Source organism: Chlamydotis macqueenii, chromosome 2 (genome assembly GCF_036417535.1).
Source record: "Chlamydotis macqueenii isolate bChlMac1 chromosome 2, bChlMac1.mat, whole genome shotgun sequence".
NCBI lineage: Eukaryota > Metazoa > Chordata > Aves > Otidiformes > Otididae > Chlamydotis > Chlamydotis macqueenii.
In genome coordinates, this window is record NC_141557.1 from 62,054,995 (window position 1) to 62,076,263 (window position 21,269).

A 21,269-nucleotide genomic window follows, 5' to 3' on the forward strand; every position below is an offset into this window, starting at 1 on the left:
GATTAAATGATTTGGAAGCATGAGTCAGACAATGACAGTCTGGAGCTGTAGCCAAAAGATCAATATTGCCTTTAAGGTACTTCCAGAACAATATGGCCACTCCTCTAACAAGAACTCTTAGGAGGTAATTTTTCAAATCCAGAATGTTTAGTGCTTGGAAACTAGATTCCAAATATTTTTGATACAAAATGGCGTGGCTATATTTACCGAAGAGAAGGACACTTACATGGGCAGCCAGAGAGAGGAGTAGACAATACCCTGTGGTATGTAAAAATGGCAAATAATCTGGAGGAGCTGCAGAAGAACGTATTCTCTTAGCTGCTGTCTGCCAGTCAGAGTTATCTACAGTATTTTCCATACAGTTTCTAGGGACCTTGGTAAGGCCCTGAAAACAGAAATTCATAGTTTGCACAGACATATAACTACTTTATATTTACAAAAAGGGCGATAGTCTTATTCACTCTTGGACATACTGGGCTATGAGTGAGGACTAAATCTATCCATTTTAGTGTAAGAGAGGGGTTGAAGCAGTGAGCGGAAGTCTGTGTCAAAAATTATAAGAACAGCCTTGAACCTGAATGAAAGTAATTGTTCCATCAAATGTTGTCCTCCTCTGTCATGCTTAAGGAAGAAACAAGCCTAATGACAATAACTGTCAGATATCAGGGTAAAATAGAGTGTAAGCTTTTAAAATAAATTGTGTCACTGAGATTGCTTATCTTTTTTATATGTTACCAATTATAATCATTGGTACATTCTTTGAAGACTTGCAAAGCTAGTGAGCAAATATTTATGGAAAGGTTAGGACACATCTATAATTCCTACAAAGCAGTGTCAAGAGGTATGAGGTTTCTAAATCTTTTATTTAAACTAATAATGCAAATTGTTTCCACGTGATACATGACCATTGCTTCCTCCGGCTCATGAGAGTTTAGAGTGACTAGTTGTCAGCAGCTACACTTGAGCAAGGTAAGTTCACTGGGCCCAGCTTAAGATATCTACACATACTCAGGCTTACACATATGGCCTTTTCCATAGCTGAAATTACAACTCTAGTAGGTTACAATATGTCTTAGTGGTAAAGACAGGTCCCCATAGTAGAATCATGGAATAGTTTGAGTAGGAAGGGACCTTCAAAGGTCATCTAGTCCAACCCCCCCTGCAAGAAGCAGGGACACCTGCAACTACATCAGGTTGCTCAGAGCCCCATCCAACCTGGCCTTGAATGTTTCCAAGAATGAGGCATTCACCACCTCTCTACGCAATCTGTTCCCAGTGTTCTACCACCCTCAGTGTAAAAAATTTTTTCTTTATGTCCAGTTTGAATCTACCTTCTTCTGTTTTAAAACCATTACCCCGTCTTCCTATCAAAACAAGCCCCGCTAAAAAGCTTCTCCCCATCTTTCCTACCCTTTAGGTACTGGAAAACCACTATATGGCCTCCCTGTAGCCTTCTCTTCTCCAGGCTGAATAGACCCAACTCTCTCAGCCTGTCCTCATAGGAGAGGTGCTCCGGCCCTCTGATCATCTTCGTGACCCTCCTCTGGACTCACTCCAACAGGTCCATGTCCTTCTTATCTTGAGTACTCCGGAGCTGGATGCAGTACTCCAGGTGGGTTCTCACAAGAGCAGAGTAGAGGAGGAGAACCACCTCCCTCGACCTGCTGGCCACACTTCTTTTGATGCAGCCCAGGATGTGGTTGGCTTTCTGGGCTGCAAGCATGCATTGCCAGCTCATTGAGCTTCTTGTCCACTAGCACTCTCAAGTATACTGATTAACAGTATACTAATTAGCACTCATTCTAAACATTTAAATTCACCAGGCATCTCAATTTATTGTTGCCTAAAAATATCCCTATTTTTAGCTTATAGAGCTTTAGCTGTGACCTGTGGTAGGGTCCTGTTTAACTGTAAGCTCAGATTTCTAGTATGATCTGTCACTGAAAGATTTGCATAATGACGAAGCAGAACATCAAACATGATTTTTACAGTTAGTTGAGAATCGTTTACGGATTGGTAGGAAATCAAGAGATAAATGTATTTTTCACTTAAAATAATTTTTTTTTTTTAAAACACTCAACTTTTCACATGTCATAAAGAGGTCAATGCTTTTCCTTTAATGATTTTTGTCAACATATTTTAAAAAATAATTATGATTCATGATATTTTCCAGAATGGGATGTTAATAAAATATTTTTGGTCATATTTTTTAAATTGTTACAAGCAGCTTGGATACTTAAATAAATAAATCCTTGTCTGATCTGTTGCAATAGCAATATCAGTTTCTCATATTTTTTGTTCCTGAAATCCTGTATTTAGCTATAAATGTGAAATTATGAATGGAATATATTGTGCCTACACACTGAAAGCACATAGAACATCTTAACTAGCTATAAAAGTCAGTATTGTCTGCATCTGAGCTGTCCTTAGTATCTTCTGAAGAAAAATTCTTACTCATAAAATGTGAGTTATAGTAAGGCAAATATCTAAAATGTAAGCTAAATCTAACATAGATGTCTATAATACAAACATCTACAGTTAAAGATGAGTCTCATATAAACAAGTCTGTGATTTAGTTTTTCCAGATTGGTGTTTTCAAATAAGTGCAACACAGGTTTCCCTTAAAATTGATAGAACAGGTATCCCAATCTTATGCTTACTTTCAAAGAACTCAGCCCCAAATTCTGCAGCTTCTCTGTGCTGGACAATGAAAGCAGTTTCTGAGGCTGAAAACTCTACTATGTTATCTTCTGTAATAATCAGCTAATAGTTTAATTCTTCATCACAAAAATGTCCTCTGCAACATCTGCAACTTCTGACGTTCCAAGCACTCTTTTTATCTGGACTAAAAAGGAAGCCTATGGTAAATTGCTCTGAGTCGATTTTGCACCACTGTGGTTTGGGATCAGCCCCATGACTAGCTGCTGAGCCTTTCACACCACACAACATACTCCTTGGAGCCACTCACTCAGTCCAGGATCTCAGCACTTGTTGCCAACAACAGATGGGCAGAGTGCACAGGCAGAGCAGCACACTGTACCTGTACTGCTCTCAACAACACTCAAATGTGCCTTGTAAGTACTTTCTAGAACTCACTGATTTAAGATAATTTTGTCCTAGAAGGGCTCTTCAGCTTATTCAGTACAGACACTAAAAAATGCCTGTTTCAAAACACATGCAAACCACATACAAGGCGAATTATTTTTCTTCAGGTGGCGGTATATAACTTGTGTGCATGCCACATCTGCTGAGGAGATTAAGAATTGCTGTTCTGTGCATCTTCTAGCAGCACCATGCTCTTATATTGTAAGACACACAGAGTGTGTCTTACATGTGATGCTTGGCTCTGTAAGTCTTCAATTACAATTTTGAGCCTCAGAAGACAAAATGATGATCTGTCATGCATCAGTACGACCCACTCGGCAACCATTGCTTACTTAATATGAAATCTGACTGAAGGAAGACAGTTGCATTTCATATAACGTTGAAGTTTCTGTCATAGCAGAAAGAAACAAGCCCTTCAGAGGATATTTTTGTCCACATGTCCATTAACAGGATGAATCCTGATCTTTATCCTGAGTGTACATACCCACTTAGAGCAGGGAAATATAAGAAACGCAGATTCAAGTCCCTTTTGTGCTTGCTTCAGAGATTTCTCAGATAATTTTTAAATTTGGTAAAAATATTACAAATTGCTCCTGTTAATGTTGGATTTTTCTGATGAAAACAATTCTTAAGTTGTACACTAACATTCACAACTGTTCCTTCACAGATCAAACTTACCCATTATTCCTGTTCGATAGACACCATAGAGAGATAAACCAGTTGTAGCAGCATTCCAGACTGTCCCAATGACAGCATACAAAAGGATGGTACCAAGATTTCCAAAGAACAATCTATTTGGCATGAAATATCCAGCATCCAAAACAATGGGGGGCAGCAGATAGAAGAAAAATACAGTTGGTGTAAGGGCAAAGGAGGCGATGTGATCTGCTGCCCATACAATGCCACCAAGGAAGATACCAAGAACAATCAGAAGAGCACTCTCTGGAACCACTCGAGTGACTTTGTGGGACAAGTGGAAAACTGCAAGGAAAGAAGAAAACAGTTTGTCAGAATTGAAATGGTGAAACAATTTGAGCAACAACTAGCAATTTTGACTTCACACAAACTTCGTGCTTTCATTATTATTACACCCAAAAGCATGCATGGAATGCATGGGATACAGACAGTGTCAGAACTTGGCCACTTAAAATAAAAAGGTTGATTTTCAGATTTTATCCAGCATATTTCAACTTATATGAAACCAATATTCCATGACATTTATTCCTTTTATTGGATTATCTTCTTTCTTTAAGTTAAGTTTAGGGAAAGATGGTGTTCTGTGCAAAACAGTAAATGGAAGACTCAAAAGAAATGGCAGAAGTGCTGGAAATAAGTGACTTTATGGTTTATTTCTGTATCTAAAAATACACATCTGATCTCCCAATATTTGTCTTTAAAAATGATCAGTATACTAACAGATTTATTGGAGGATGGGAAAAGAATGCTGAAATAACAACTAGTTTCAAGTCACTTCTTTTTAAATTTATGAAGAATATTATATGACAATGTAGCCTGCAGCAGGAGCAGCATGGAGTTGATATCATGGGAGATCCCTTTTGGGCCATTTCCTCAAAATCTCTCTAGTAAGGATTTCAGTTAATTCAGAGCCTTTCTGGAGGAACAGGGGCTTTAGTGGTGCCCTCTTCATATATAGACATATTTGTAGGGAATGGTTCTGCAACAGGCTACTTTCTTTCGTGTAAACAGTGTCACAAAATATCTTACGGTAGTATGTTAAATCTATTAATAAACATGAACAGCATATGGTATCTATTATAGAAAAAGCATGTAATTATATTGTGTGGTAAGACTATTAAACTAGCCAATAATTAGAGGGAGAGAAAATTACAGACTGCCAGGAGTGAATCTAAAGAGACAGAAAGACAGCAAGGCCAAGACAGAATAAATAGGCTGTTCAAGGTGATAGAAACACAAATAAGAGAGTAAATATATGTGGCAACATATCTTTAGAGTGTATTTGTTAGGTATCAGATAAAAGAAAAAGAAAAGACTAACAGAGAGAGATTAAGCCTACGAAGAAAGATGGAACATGAAAAAGGTGGAAGTGCCAAAGGTGTTTGATAACAAGGAAGCACAGGATTGCTCATTGACTTTCTTGGGATTTCTGTGAGCTGTCCTTCAGTTTATCTCAAAAATTAATAGGTCCCAGATGGTCTGAATCCTGGCACTTTGTGATACTGACTCAATAAATGGGATTTTATGTATATAACTTTGTGCTGAAAATGTGAGTTTCACTTTAGGAAGAAAATTCCACTAAAAGCCATTGAGTTTCTCCTGGTTTGAGCATCAGTCTAGAACTGTGTAGAAGCTTTTACAATGCTAATGCAAGTTAGCTCAAAACTAGTTTGGACAAGAAGGCATCATTAAGAATTCCAGCCTTTTAAGGTATAGTGGAAGAATCTTTCCCATGACTATGCAGAGATCTTAGACTGGGTTATTTTACTGAAAGACCATTGTTTTCCCTCCTAGTCAAGTATTTGTCGTAGTCAAACATTTACTAGTTACCTTTTAGAGAGTTTTAAGGGCCCTGTTCCTGAACTGTCTGTCTTCATCTTGGCTGCATCTACACACACAATGTAGAATCATCACTCATCTTTATAGCAGTCCCACAACAAGATGATTCCTACTAGTTGTATAACCTCCACGGCCTCATCAGAATAGAAAACATGAAAGGAAAAATGGCAATGGCCTGCCTGTACCAACAATAAGCATAAATGTAGATGTTCCTAAGTGTTTGCAGACAAGACATGAAAACTAAGCCATGTTAGAACGTAGCTTCAGAGTGGGATTAATACAACAGCAATCACACATGAAAGCAAACTGCATTCAGTGAAGTAGGCTAAACCATACCAGTTTTCTGCATCATCTGTGTCATGTAATCACTACCTGAATAACACTTCACAGAAACAAACACTGTGGTTTTTCCCTATTAGTTTCCTATCTTTACAATAAAATCCCTTGGGCGTGCATTAAAAAAAAAAAAGAAATTAAATAAAGAAAAACAAACTAGCTACTATTCCATGTGTATAAATTGTAGCATTTAACTTCTCAAAAGCCTTCCTACTGGTCATTCTTGATTCCTTGAATTTCCAGTCAGTGAATTATCAACTAATTTATCACCTCACAGCATAGGGATTATCTCCTTATCCCTGAAAATGAATGTTGCTGAGCTAGTCTTACTAACCCAAGTCTGTTTTTCCTACTCTTCTGTTTGCAGATAAGCCATGACTACAAAAAGTTAAAGTTAAAAATGTAAAATAAACCTGTGAAGACTTTTCAGAACTAGACATTTGGAAAAAACTTTATGTTCAGCTAAAAATCCATATTCTGTAGAATTTTCACCTCTACAACCAAAATCATTTTCTCCCAGTGAGTGCTGGGAAGCCAACTTGATTTCTGTTATGACACTATTTGCTCCTAGAATTCACATGTTCCCAGTGAATCAGCTGTATCATATCTGTCTGCGTTCCCTTTAACTCCAATTAACTGATTATCTGTACCAGATTTTAATACTATCAGCAATAGGTTCTTCTGCTCTGTTAGTTTAGGAATGCTGGCTGTGGACAAGAAAATTATTGTGTGAAATCAGACTCCAGAGAAGTCTCTTCTCTTTTTTTTTTTGCATTTCACTCCAGCAAAATCTGAAGACTAGACCGTATTTGTTTTAAGGTAACTGCCTAGATAACTCTGCAGGCAGATAGTACATAATTGTGATTAGCAGAATCCTAGTGTCTCTAAACATAGAAATAAGTAAAAGAAAAATACCACAACTGATAAAATTCAGTGAAATAGCTTTAGACTAAGATGTAACTGGAACATAGATGGATGTTTGACTTCATATTTGCACTTCCAGTGATTGATTTTTTTTTCTGGCTATGTGCATAAATCAGTCAAGAGTGTGAATTATGAGTAGTTATTATATTTATATAAATCAATAGAGATAGATTAATTCCAAATTCATTCTTTAATGGTTTTTTTAACAATACATTATCCTGAAGTTATGTCCCTAGAACATTCTGAGTGTGTTACAAACTGACATAGTGCTAGTACATTAATTTCATAAAGTTTGCCTTATGTGCTTAGGAGAGATCCAGAAATAGTCCCATAAAATGAATTATGTCCCTATGACAAAGTAGAAGAATTGGAATCTTTATTTACGTCTACTATGACTAGGTGTTTCACCTGACTGAAGAGTAAAATACAATCGAGAAATAATGGACATGGCATTTAGTTTGATTCTGTTGTGAAAGAAATTACAAATATCAGGAACAATAGCATGCAGTGCTGCTCAGATAAATTGCTCTGTCAGGGACCCAGAGATGAAATTAAGCCTATTTTCACTGCTGTTAATAATGAAAAGTACATTAATGTATTTTAATGAGGAAAGGGAAAGAGCAAAGAAGGAAAAATTGTAGCCAGTCTATGGCATAAAAGAAATAACAGTGCACAGGGCAATCTTGTGATCTATAAATTTTAACATTTATCATTTAGAATTCATCTACATAAGTCTAAGCACAGTATTAGCAAAAAAGTTAAACATATGGCTTCCATCCAGTGCATACTAAATCTGTCTTGAAAGTGGGCTGGACTGGCTAGTGGGTAAACTGTATTTAAATTCAAGCTAAGCACTGCTGGATTAGAAGCTTTCTACAAAGTTAAGAAACAATTACATAGTATAAACTTCCTGTGAATTTTTTTTCTGACACTTCCTTTGAGATCCAAGAAAAGCAGATGTGACTTTTAATGTTCTGATGAGAAAGACAAAACAAGTCAGCGATCTCATTTGATTGCTGGAACCAATTTCTTTTGACTCAAAGAAAGAAAAATACTTTAAAAAGCAAGCTATTTTTATCACCTTTTAAAAACACAGTAACTTAGATTAAATCCTTCAGTGGAATTTACAGCATTCCGTGAAGTATCTGTTGCCTTCTAAGGCCATCTGAGACTGCTTTGCAAGAAGTGATTCAACAAAATAAGCTTTTTCTCATTCACTAAATTAAATGAACACAGAAAGGTCTGGTTAAATAGCAAGAATAATAAAAGAATAATAAAGAAGATACAATGTACAATTCATGCTCAAGTCACTTAATATTTGTAGACACAGCAAAAAGGTATCTGAAGTAGGATCCCATATTTCTTTCCAAATTATCTCTAACAGCACCTGGTTTTAATTATTACTGATTTTTGCTTGTCAAGCAAAACACTTCAATTACTTATTTCTAGAATTTTTTACTTTATTTTCAGCTGAAATTAACAATTCAAGATAGATTTGCTACCTTTTGAAAATCCAGTGCTGCAAAAATAAAAATCTGAAACTACGTAATTCGTATATTGTTAAAGTTCAGTATTTACATGGTCATTTCAACACTATCTCAAGTGACTAATGACATTTCCATAGCTTTATTAGTGTAAAATCAAGACCCTGAAAACAATGAATTTTTTTTTGTTCAGATAATATCATCGCCCAAATCTATTGCATGTGCACACTATGCAACATCTAATCCAGAAAAGTCTAGAACTGACTTATAATAATGCTAGTAATTCTCTACTGAAGTTTCTTTGGATACAATCCAAGGAATCACAAAATAATTTAGATTATTACAAGATTTTCAACCTATTTTTTCAGACTTACTATTTTCATAGTTCCCATGAAAGCATAGATATGAATTTGCAAACATTTCTCAGCTCCTCCTACCACTGCTAGAGGCATGTATGGGGTCTACCATATGCATTTTTGCTGGTGGGTCAAATATGCACTGATAGTATGCTATTAGTCTATTTTTTAGTTTTGACTTTTTTTATTCACTTATAAAGATGAAATTATCATACTAAATCAAGCCATAACTGCCTCTAATTTGAGATCCAAGACTTGATTCTTGGTGAGGAACCTTGCATTGGCCAAAGTGAGAGCAAAATGCTGCAAATTTTTATCAGTGATTCTTTAAATTTATTTTAGAGAGATGCAAATAGTGGCATCTCGAAGGCAGTGTATAATCAGGTTCCTGTATTGGCACAACATAGAAGCTACTTAAGAGAAGGCATGAATAAATTCCATAAAAGAATATTCTGCCCAAAGGTAAATCTGTCTTCTAAACATCTTCCAGCAGTTGGACTCTGACTGGTAAGCATGAAGTTTTCATTTCTTATCTGTTATGGTTTAGCCCAAGTCACCACGCTCACCCTTCCCCTCCTCAGTGTGATGGAGGAGAGAATGGGGAAGAAATGAAAACTCCTGGGTTGAGATGAAGACAGTTTACTAGAATAGCAAAGGAAAACTACCATAATAATAGAATATAAGGATATTAAAATATACAAAATGAACAATACAAGATTTCTCACCACCCAATGTCCCAATACAGCCTATCCCAGCAGAGATCACAGAAGCAAAACCCAGTAGCAAGCAAAAGAACAAAAGGAAGTCAGCAAGGTAAAGACAGCAATGCCAGCAAGCGAGACATGGATGGATGCCCCCTCCATGGGCAACCCCCACTTATGTACTGAGCATGATGTTTAATGGCATGGAATACTCTCTTTGGCCAGTTTGGGTCAATTATTCTGTCTGTCTTTCTCCCAGCTTCCTGCATCTGCACATTAGTGAGACCTGGAAAGTTGGACAGTGTCCTTGGTCTCATTAACAACAACTCATATCGTCAGGGTGTTTTATCAACATTCTTCACATCTGAAATCCAAAACACACTGGCTACTGAGAGGAAAACTAACTCCATCCCTGCCGAAACCAGAACAGTATCCACCCCTTATTCCATACCATCTACGTCATGAATATATATATATATATATGTATATGTGTATATCTCTACACACACATATAATTCCCTCAGTCTGTGGGCCATCCATCCAAAGTCTGTTGGTTTCATTTAGTCTATGATTTTGGGCTCCATCTGTCATAACAGTCTTTCAGGGCAGGAGAGATGGTACGTAGTGTGTGGTTGTTGCATGCTGCATCTGGGGCTTGCAGCTGGTACATCTGGTGTGGCTGGCGTATCATGTCTATGGTCTGCGAGTTGAAGACGTTGATCTCGAGGAAGTTGTTGGGTGCCAGGTCTGGTTCCATCACCATTGCACATTGCTTGGTTTCATCAAAGTTTGTTCTTCACTGATGAGGATGGTTCTTGTTGCAATACCTTTGATATGACATATAAGAACTATGGAAATGACTATATATAGGTCAAATTATTGGCTATTTTCACCTAAAATCAAATCTCCTTGAGCTACACGTCAGACTTCCCCATCCTCCTGCATCACCCACCAAGTATACCCAGGTCTTTGACCAAAAGCAATCCCATGGGCGGGTTTGCCTTTGCCCAGGGGAGGAGTAACCCAGACCGTCTTTCCTAACATATTCCTTAGATGCACCACAGGGACTTTATCACCCTCTACAATATGTAACAGTTCTGATTGGGCAGGGCTAGCTCGATTGGTTGATCCCCGAGTGTTGACTAACCAGGTAGCTTTTGCTGAATGTGTATCCCAATTTTTTAAGGTTCCACCACCCATTGCTCTCAGTGTAGTGTTTAGCAGTCCATTGTACCATTCACTCTTTCCAGAGGCTGGTGCATGATAGAGGATGTGATATACTCACTCGATGCCGTGCACTTTGGCCCAGGTGTCTATGAGGTTGTTTCAGAAATGAGTCCCATTGTCTGATTCTATTCCTTCTGGAGTGCCATGTCGCCAGAGAACTTGCTTCTCAAGGACCAGGATGGTGTTTCGGGCGGTGGCATGGGGCACAGGATATGTCTGTAGCCACCCAGTGGTTGCTTCCACCGTTGTAAGCACATGGCACTTGCCTTTGCAGATTTGTGGGACTGTGATGTAATCAATCTGCCAGGCCTTTCCATATTTATATTTCAGCCATCATCCTCCATACCACAAAGACTTTAACCACTTGACTTGCTTAATTGCAGTACGTGTTTTACATTCATGGATAACCTGTGCAATAGTGCCCATGGTCAAGTCCACCTCTCAATCATGAGCCCATTCGTATGTTCCATCTCTTCCCTGATGGTCTGAGGTGTCATGAGCCCACTGAGCTAAAAATAGTTCACTCCTGTGTTGCCAGTCTAGGTCCACCTGGGAAACGTTAATCTTAGCAGTCTGATCTACCTGCTGGTTGTTTTGGTGTTCTTCTGTGGCTCGACTCTTGGGTATAGGGGCATCTATGTGACGTACTTTTACAACCAGCTTCTCTAACTGGGCAGTAATAACTTGCCAAAATGTGGCAGCCCAGATGGGTTTGCCTCTGCGCTGCTAGTTGCTCTGCTTCCATTGCTTTAACCAGCCACACAGGGCATTTGCCACCATTCATGATTCACTATAGAGATAGAGCACAGGCCATCTTTCCCATTGAGTGATGTCTAAAGCCAGCTGGATGGCTTTCATCTCTGCAAACTGACTCTCCTTGGTCACACAAGGTAAACCACAGGGTACCTTGCAGTGTGTACCATCTTTCTTGAGCAGATGGAGGTCTTGTAATAGCTGAGATACTGGTCCGTGCGGGCGGGGACTCGGACCTATCCTCTCTGAGTTTCTGAAACAGTCTTTCAAACAGACTTTCAGATTTTTCAGTCAGTGTTTCCACAGACGAAACACAGGCCCATGTCAAGGAAGAGACATTGTCTTTGTATTGTTGGAGTTGGTTAGCCACTGCACGTACTGGTGGTGCCTTGTCATCTTTCCTACACTTTACTGCCAATGACTTGGCATACGATGATGGTGCACTCTGTACAAACTTCCACCACATATGTTGGGAACATTCAATTTCATCTGGATCTGTGGATGCCTGCAGGTCATCTAGGTTATGATAAATCAGTTCCTGAACAGCTAATTCCCTCAGAAACGGGATACCTCTCTCCATGGTGGTCTGCTTGCTTGGGTGGCATATAAAATCTTCCTTGAAGAAATACTTGGCCCTCAAGCCTGGCAGGAGTCGCTTCCAGAGGCTGCAGGCTTCTGTCTCTCTTCCAATCACCCTGTCAATAGTTGCTTCCCTAGACAGGGATACAAGCTGCCTGGCTTCCCTACCTTCTAATTCCAGGCTACTGGCCCCACTGTCCCAGCATTGGAGCAACCAGGTAACAAGTCACTCACTTTGATTATGGCTGAAATCTTTTTGCATATCTCACAGCTCACTCAGGGATAGGCATCGGGTGACCACCTCTGCTTCTGCCTCACTGTTCTTGTGATATCCCTGGTTCCTCATTATCTTTCACCATGTGAAGTGATTTTTTGGTGTATTTCTTCTGTACAGGGGCAACTGATACTGGCACAGGTTGGTTTTTTGGTTCATCTATTGTTCTTCTTGCCAGAGTCTGAGTAGCCACAATGCCTATTGTGGGGGTTGAAAAAATTACAGTGCCCATAGTGGGGACTGCGATAGCTGCAGTGCCTGCCTTACGGGCTGAAGTAACTGCAGTGCCTGTAGCAGGAATTGGAGTATTGCAGTGCCTGTCATGGGGGCCAAAGTGAAAGTAGCATCTGTAGCAGCAAGTGGAATAGCCACAGTGTCTGTAGTAGGGACCGGGATATCCGCAGTGTCTGTCGCCGAGGTTGGAGTATCCACAATGCCTGCTGCCAGGGTTATGGCATCCACATTATTTTTAAATAGTTGTTTAAACTTAATCAAGTTCAAGATCTGAGATAGCTGCAAGAGAGCTGTCAACAAGAACATGGTGGTTGGAGTATCCCAATTCAGAATTCTCAAAAGCTGCTGAAATTAGCTTGGCGAAGTAGGGGAAGCTGTAAACAATGTCCCCCCTTCGTGGCCTGGCTTCCCAGGCCAAAACAAGAGGTGTAATTCCAAACAACACCTATGAGATGACTCCCAAAATACCCAGATGGAGCTGCTGCTGCCTCTTCATTCCGCACGCCACCCGCCGTCATTGAATACAAATATGAAACCAATCTCGTTACCAGTGATCTCACCAAACCAATCAGTGCCACACAGCACAGCAGAATGATACCTTTAGTCTCAGAAAAGATAAGCCATGTATAAACACTGACAAACAGCAGCAAGTATGGTGCTGCTCAATACAGCTCTAAAAACAATTCCGAGAGCAAATTAAACAACATTGTGGCTAGCAATGACAAAACTGACATCATGAATGTTTGCGACAAATCTGCTTTCAGCATGCTGTGTTCAAACCTGTCCTTTTCTCAGCCCTTCGGAACTGAACCTTGGACACTCAGATTAAAGTCTGATGATCTCCCAGCTGACCTAGTGAGGCCCCTTTGAGCCCCACATTGGGTGCCAAAAAGACTGTGGTGGTTTAGCCCAAGTCATCACACAGTTTCTTGCTCACCCTCCCCTCCTCAGTGGGATGGAGAAGAAAATGGGGAAGAAATGAAAACTCCTGGGTTGAGATGAAGACAGTTTACTAGAACAGCAAAGGAAAACTACAGTAATAACAGAATATGAGGCTACAAAAATATACAAAATGAACAATACAAGATTTCTCACCACCCAATGTCCCAATGACTGATACAGCCCATCCCAAGAAGCAACCATGGAAACGAAACCGAGTAGCAAGCAAAAGAACAAAAGGAAGTCAGCAAGGTAAAGACAGCAATGCCAGCAAGCGAGACATGGATGGATGCCCCCTCCACGGGCAACCCTCACTTATGTACTGAGCGTGATGTTTAATGGCATGGAATACTCTGTTTGGCCAGTTTGGGTCAATTATTCTGTCTGTCTTTCTCCCAGCTTCCTGCATCTGCACATTTGCGAGACTTGGAAAGCCGAACAGTGTCCTTGGTCTCATTAACAACAACTCATATCATTGGGGTGTTTATCAACATTCTTCACATCTGAAATCCAAAACACACTGGCTACTGAGAGGAAAATTAACTCCATCCCTGCTGAAACCAGGATATGATCTTATCTACATTTTCACATTCTCCTTAGCATTATGGAGGGGGAATTCTATTTTAAAACTGTCCAGTTCTACCCTTTCTGCAGTTTTTTTCTTAGCACTGTATTCTGCAGATATATGTTATTACTTAAAAAGAAGTCATAGATATGAAACATATTCCAATAGCACACATGGTAAAATTTTGCTTTACCCTGCCTGTGTAATATCTCAAAGTACAAACAAACATCAGTTTGTGAACTAAAATGATCAAGTATATCTGGGCAGTAATGCAGTTCAAAAGCCTTTGGGAAGTCACAGTCCATTCCTATTATGTTGGTCTACCTGTCCTGGTTTTGGCTGGGATAGAGTTAATTATCTTCCTAGTAGCTGGTATAGTGTAATGTTTTGGATTTAGGATGAGAATAATGTTGATAACACATTGATGTTTTAGTTGTTGCTAAGTAGTGCTTAGATTAAGTAAAAGACATTTCATCTTCTCATGCTCTGCCAGCAAGAAGGCTGGAGGTGCGCAAGAAGCTGGGAGGGAGCAGAGCCAGGACAGCTATCTGAGACTGGCCAAATTGGTATACCATACTGCATATAAACTGAGGGCATGCTGCATCTGGGGGAGCATTCCTCTCACCATTCCTCATTGGTGGGAGGGATCACTGCTCAGGGTCGGGCTGGGCATGCATCAGCAGGTGGTGAGCAATTGCACTGTGAGTCACTCATTTTGTACATTCTATATTATTATTATCATTGTTGTTGTTATTATATCTTCCTTTGCTGTCCTATTAAACTGTCTTTATCTCAATTTACGAGTTTTACTTTTTTTTTTTATTCTCCTCCCCATCCCATCGTAGGTAGAGTGAGGAGTGAGCATGCAGCTATGTGGTGCTTAATTGCCAGCTGGGTTTAAACCACAACACTAGGGAATGGCTATGCTGTCTGAAATATAATATGGAACATATATTTTCAAGAAGGGATCATTTTGCTTCCACCATCCCTAAGAGGTATGCATCCATGGCCACTCTCTTACTCCCTATCTCCACGCATTAGTTGCAGCCAGTTGGTAGATCACAGCTCAGTCTAACCAGCTGCGTCTGCCATGCCAGGAAAGAAGCAGCAGTGCTGTAGAAATGTGTGGCATGGCCTATGCAAACTTTGGGGCAGTGATTGCAGCATTCAATGGTGTAGGAACTCTGTGTGGATGCTGGGGCAGAAAGAATTGTGTATTTTCTATTCTTTTTTTTTTCCCCTGTTTTTTATCTGCAAACTCCTTTAAAAGGTTGTTTTAGATTCTTAGTGTTTGACAACTTTTTCTCATTAAGCTGTATATGTAGGAGATCCAGATAATCTGACATCCCCAACATCTAAAAAGAACCTGAACAAATTACTGTTTTAAAATTACTTCTAACTCTTGATTTACTAACTGGGATTTAATAATCCCTAATCTTTATTGGCTGCCTGTAGTGTTCACTGTGATCCTTTCATGATACTGAGGGCAATGCACGTCAGTTTCATTCTGCACCTTGCCTAGTCCAGACTAATAGTGAATGCTTCTTCAACAACGGACAGTACAAACTCCTTAGGAAAGTTCACAGATTCAATTGTTTAGAAATTTTTTTTTTTTTTTAAGGAAGGGTAGCTTGCACTTTGCAGTCTTCAGTCGCCTTGTCTTCTGTTTGATGGGCAACTGTATTTATACTTCTACAGCTTATTCTCAAATTTCTCCAGAGACTTTGCTACTTGACCTTAACTTGTGTTAATTGCTATCTATTTCATATGTCATTTAATCAAGAGCATGGTCTTGTGATAAGTCCACTTTCTACTTACTCCACTCTTCTACTAAGAGAAGGTTTTTGATCCGATTTCCTCTGTAATGAAGTTTCCCGTATTTATATTTTTCTTATCTTTTGTTATGGCTCCCTTTACTTCTCAACAGTCATGCCCACCAAATAGTTCTCTAATAAACTTCCTGTACTTGCTATATTTGATTTCTTTATACCTATATGTCTTTCATCTTCTGGTCTACCCTTGTAACTCATTACTTTCACATGATGTTCCTGTTTTGCATCCCCATGCATTGACCTCAGTTGTACTGGATCTCTTTTTTAAGATCTCCTTCATGACTTGACTCCATTAGTTTTCTACCCTTGCCACATTACCAAACACAGCATTTCTTGCCTACATAGCCGTAGGCATACCTTCCAACTAATTACGCTTGCTTATGTAGCCTGCACAGAGGATGTAGGAATTTTAATTACGACCATAAGAACTAGAAAAGCTATTTGGTTGTGTAGCCAGGCCCTCCATCATCACACCACCACATGTAATGATCCTAATTTCAGAGGATTTTTGCTCTAGCTAAGTCTATGTAAAGGCACACTAGCAACAAACAAAACCACGACACATAGTTAGACTTCATTCTGATTTGTAGCCTGAACTTGTTCACAGCTGTTTTATATCTGTTTTCCTTTGTGACAATGCTATACATTTTCTTAAATCGTTCCTTGTCCCTCATGTTAAATCCTTCATTTCCTATTACATAAGCACAGAGAGAAACATGTTCTCTTTTTGTTGCTTGTCTTTGGTTTGTTAATCCCTTATTTTCAGTCTTCACTTCATCTCTCTTTTTCTGTTTCAATATGAGTTCACCTTTGTGGACTCAGAGTAATCAGAAATATAGACTGCATTGTGCATGACTCACAGTAGAAGCAGGTCCGACATCATTAATAATTTCCTATCACAATCTATAGTTCAGGTACATCCTGGATTCATTATCATATTGGTGACTCAACAGTCATTCTGTGTTCACTTCAGACAGATGTGCACCTCTTTTCTCCTTCTCATTCACAACCTCGTGCAGAAATTCTTGTCATTGGTCCCTGAGTGAAATTACCATTGGTATTGCTGTATTGCGTCTGTTCCCCTAATCCTCAAGATTATACCGTTTTTCTAGCACAATAGCCAGATCTACAGGAATACTAATAATGCCTAGAGAAACGTGTCATCAGAAACCTTCAGTAGGATACCTCCCCTCTTTGTGCAGTGGTAACTTAAAACAAACAGACAAGTGAACAAACAAAACCGTGCATAAGATCAGTCCAAAAACTAAACTCTAGTGACTTCCACAAATAACCTTCTCATAGTTTCATACTTTATCTTGTCCTTTTTTACTCACTCAGTAGCTGTTCTAACTTCTATCTCATTAATAAATTAATTTAGGCGTAAAATCAAGAAAATATATCTTCCATTTTGTGCTAAGAGTGGCTCAGTTGAAGCAAGGATTCAAAGCATTAGGGAACTGCTTTTCTAGTCTGTTCAGGAAGTGTTTGAGCAGACTCGACATATCTGAAGTTGATCATTATTACTCGTATTTGCCTTTCTAATCTTTATCAACAAAGTATGCTCAGTTTTTTTTTTCCCCCTGGTCAGGAGACTGATAGCATATTTTATAGTCCTTCAGATTCTGCTCTGTGGACCTTGCAATAATGGTATTCTGCAAGTCTTATGAATTGATTTTACCATTTTGAATTGTTTGTATACAACTGGTACAAAACTCCTGAAGAAGAAACTTTTATTAATTTCTTCTAAACAATATTACTTAGACAAATCTTAAGTAATTTCATTAATCAGTACCTTATGCTTTTACCAGATCTAGCAAAAATTGAAAAATTTATTGAAAAAACTCAGAGATATTTTGTACCTCAGATATATTTTATATCTGAATAAACTTAGACATATTATATATATGTATTGTCTAACAAGCAGTAAAAGCCATTTCTTGTATAGGTCCTTGGGCACTGTCTTAAAACATGCTACACGAACATTACTATTAATATTATTCATACTTAAACTTGGACATATTTTTCCTAAGCAAGGCACAAAGTCCTTCATATTTAACTTGTTTAGATGAACTAGTTTGAGTTTGGTTTTATCCAGCTCAAGAAGGCTTTATTTATTTGTCACATATGTAATGATCACCATTTACAAAGTGTACAGCATTGTAATGAGCTCATTAAACAGGAGATTTTAGGTCGCTGTTCTTTGTAGGTGAACAATTAACAAAATATGTTAGCAAGTAAAAATGCAACCAACATACAGGTCAAGGTTCCCAGTTGATAGGTCACAACATAACAAGATAGCCTCAAGTCAAATTCAAAGAAGTCTGTGAGTAAGCAACTATTACTTCTATAAGAACTTAGAACATAATGAAGTTTAAACAGGCACAGTTTATTGTAATTATGCCAAATAGTTCTTTTTTGAAGGAGCAGTCCCACTGAAGTGCAACTGTGGTAGCATTTGGCCCTTATGGAACTGAATGGCACTGAAAGAAAAATGGGAACAGTCAAAAATAATATTTCAAAATGAGAGCAAAGTGCACATTAGAAACACCTTGAAGTATAGTAGAGGATATAAAACAGGACAGCAAAAATATTATAAAACTGCTTAATATCCTATGCAAAAGTACTAGAATTAAGTTTGAAAAACAATCTTCTTGCCCAAGTTAATATTCCTGACAAACTGAACTCACTTAAGGTTTACTATGAGTTTTCTGTGTGTAGGATGCTGGCAGTACATGATACTCCATAATGAATACAAATATAAAGAAGCATATAAGAAGGGTATTACAAGCTAGAGCTACTCTGTATATGAAAGAATAAAAATAGTGTGTTTCCTTCAAAATCTCTTCCAATTACATGTTAAAATGTCAACAGTAACTGTAAGTAGAAGTAGCGGTAATTTTCTGATCACTAAGGTAGTTTTGCTAAATTATTTGTTTTATAAAATGATTGCCTGCGGTCTAAAAATCTGGCTGATTTTGCAGTGCAGATTTAAAAAGCATTTTGGGGCATGAAAACAAGGTAGAATTTGGTTTCTGATAATGGTATACACTGCAACTGCTCCAGCTTTAAAATTATCTTCAAAAATTCCCTGAAATTTATTGACAGATAGTGAAAGTAATTTTTTATTTTTAAAATACCAAACTATTTTCCAATAACGTGAGGAGAACTGAGTTACATAAAGAAATGCCAAGAAACGCTGAGTTAACTCCTTTCACACTATGATTTTTTTTCCTTCTGACTTTCACTTTACTATAGTAAATGTATTAAAACAAAGGTGTCCTTTAGGAATCTTTTGGCTTTAGCTCATACAGCTAAAGAACTGCAAATAAACGGATTACTAGTAATAAATGGAAACAGTTGTTCTGGTGTCATGATAACTTGTGTAAAGAATTACCAAACTCTGAACACAAAACAGAACCAGTTCTTCTCCTTTGTGCAAGTCCACTGTACGAAGAAGAAAAAGAAGAAGAAGAAATAGTTTAATGAATCCTAATAGTAGGCTGAAACTCTGAAAATTTCCTTATACTATAGGAACTTCTTGTTCTTCCCCAGTACTGCTTCTTGCAGGCCACACACAGTAAGTATTACTGCCTGTTAGGAAGGGCATGAGGGATATAATCAAAGCCTAAGGGCTAGGGGGAATAGCTATGAAGGCTGATCCAAGTCATGGAGTAGGAAAGCACTTTCTTCAAGTCTTGGTAGACTGCCTTGCTTCCTGCTCCCTACATTCCACTCTGGCAAGATTTTAATTAGTACAACTGGAATAGCATGGAATTACAGTGGAAATATTCCTGACTACAGCAGTAAATAAAATAAACATTAGGGTATTCAAATTTAGCAGTGATGCCCACAGAAAAAGGGAAAAAAATTACAAATATCAGTTAGCTCTTGCTTAACACTGAACACAAACTTAATTTGAGAGAAGTTCAGAAAACATACTTGTCTAGTTTCCACTGAAAATGAATGCTACTGTGCACCCTGCAAGGCTTCAAAATTTTGCCAGAGTCTTACATTGGAGGAAAAGTTCCAGCAGCTTGATAAGAGAAGAGTTTCACGATGGATTACAACTCTCGTACACAATTTCAGAAACTCAATTATGTTGTTTACATGTACTAGGAATTTGGTAATATCAGATTTTCTAGATGAGATTATTTTAAAATAACAAGTTAGGAACACTTTTAAGAGAAACATTCTCTATTGCCATAAGGTGCCCAGAGTGACAACAGATAAAAGATAGGGGTTTTTCACCTAAGTTTTTTATAGTGCTGTGGGAGCTCTTCAGTGAAGGATTTGTGATTCAAAAGCTTTGTCAGGAAATACAAAAGCAAGTACAAACTTCTCTCTACAAGAATGCTGGTGAAATAACTTGTCACTCACTTGTTTCTCCATATGCAATTCCGTTTGTGGAGTTTTACTTAATGGCAGAATGGCTCTTTGAACATCAGTAGTGCTAGTCAGAAAGAAGATGGTAAGGCTCTGAGCAAGCCGATATGAGGGAAATAAATAGGCAAGGATTCTCACGTTACATCACTTGCACACTACTCAGCCTGTTTGTTCCACAAGGTTAAGAAAGCACCATTTTCACGAATCAAGCCTGGGAGTTTCTGGCTTAGGCAATAGAGAGCAGAAGATATTACATTCCTCCTTACTGAATGCACTCATTCCTGTCCTCAAAGGAAGTAATCTTACTCAGAAATCCACACAGATTGTTTATTTTCCCACAGATTTAAGAAGACTAAAGTGGAGCTTAATTTATATCACTTTTATTTTTTTCTTGCAAATGGCTCTGAGATACTGCTATCATACAATGAGCTTTAACATGGCTTTTGATTTTTGTCCTTACGGCTTCTCTGATTAAGTAATACGTTAACTCTCATACCTTCATTATCTCTTTTGTGAGGTGAAGTACACAATCATAAGAGCAGGAAGAACAGTAGTTTAAGTAGTGTCCTTGTTCTGCAAAATGTAGTGCATGGAAAACATGTTTGATGTTTCTAAATGGGGTAGGAAGGTGATGTTGAGACAGCTGTTTTTTCAGTTATGCATTTGTGTTTTGTAGTGTATATACAGGGAAAATGACAAAGGTTAGCATGCAAAAGGAAGTTCACAAGGAGATTAGTTTAAACTAATTTTCCACAGTGAAGAAAGAAAAAGGAGGGGGGGAAAAAACCAACGGGCTGAAGCTGTATTTACAGTAGCTCACAACTCAAATCTTTTAGTTACTGAAGATAACTGCTTTTTTTTCCAAGAAAAAAAAAGGAGGGTAGAAACTAGACACAAATCTGTTCCTAACTAAACAACAACATCCCAGACTGTTACATGCATAGACTAAACATGACACACAGTACAAAGTGATATCAACATAGGATCTGTTGTTTTAAGTAGGAAAACATCTCTTATATAGTCAGATCCCTTCTGACATGGG

General features: G+C 38.4%; 1 protein-coding gene across 2 annotated transcripts in view; it reads right to left on the minus strand.

Moving 5' to 3' along the window:
- SLC9A3 (solute carrier family 9 member A3) overlaps positions 1 to 21,269 on the minus strand; it is a 60,353-nt gene that overhangs the window by 22,712 nt on the left and 16,372 nt on the right. For both annotated transcript variants that reach the window (XM_086741765.1, XM_086741766.1), the window contains exon 2: positions 3,784 to 4,086. In XM_086741765.1, the coding sequence (XP_086597891.1) occupies positions 3,784 to 4,086 (303 nt within the window). The remainder of the gene's footprint in view (positions 1 to 3,783; positions 4,087 to 21,269) is intronic.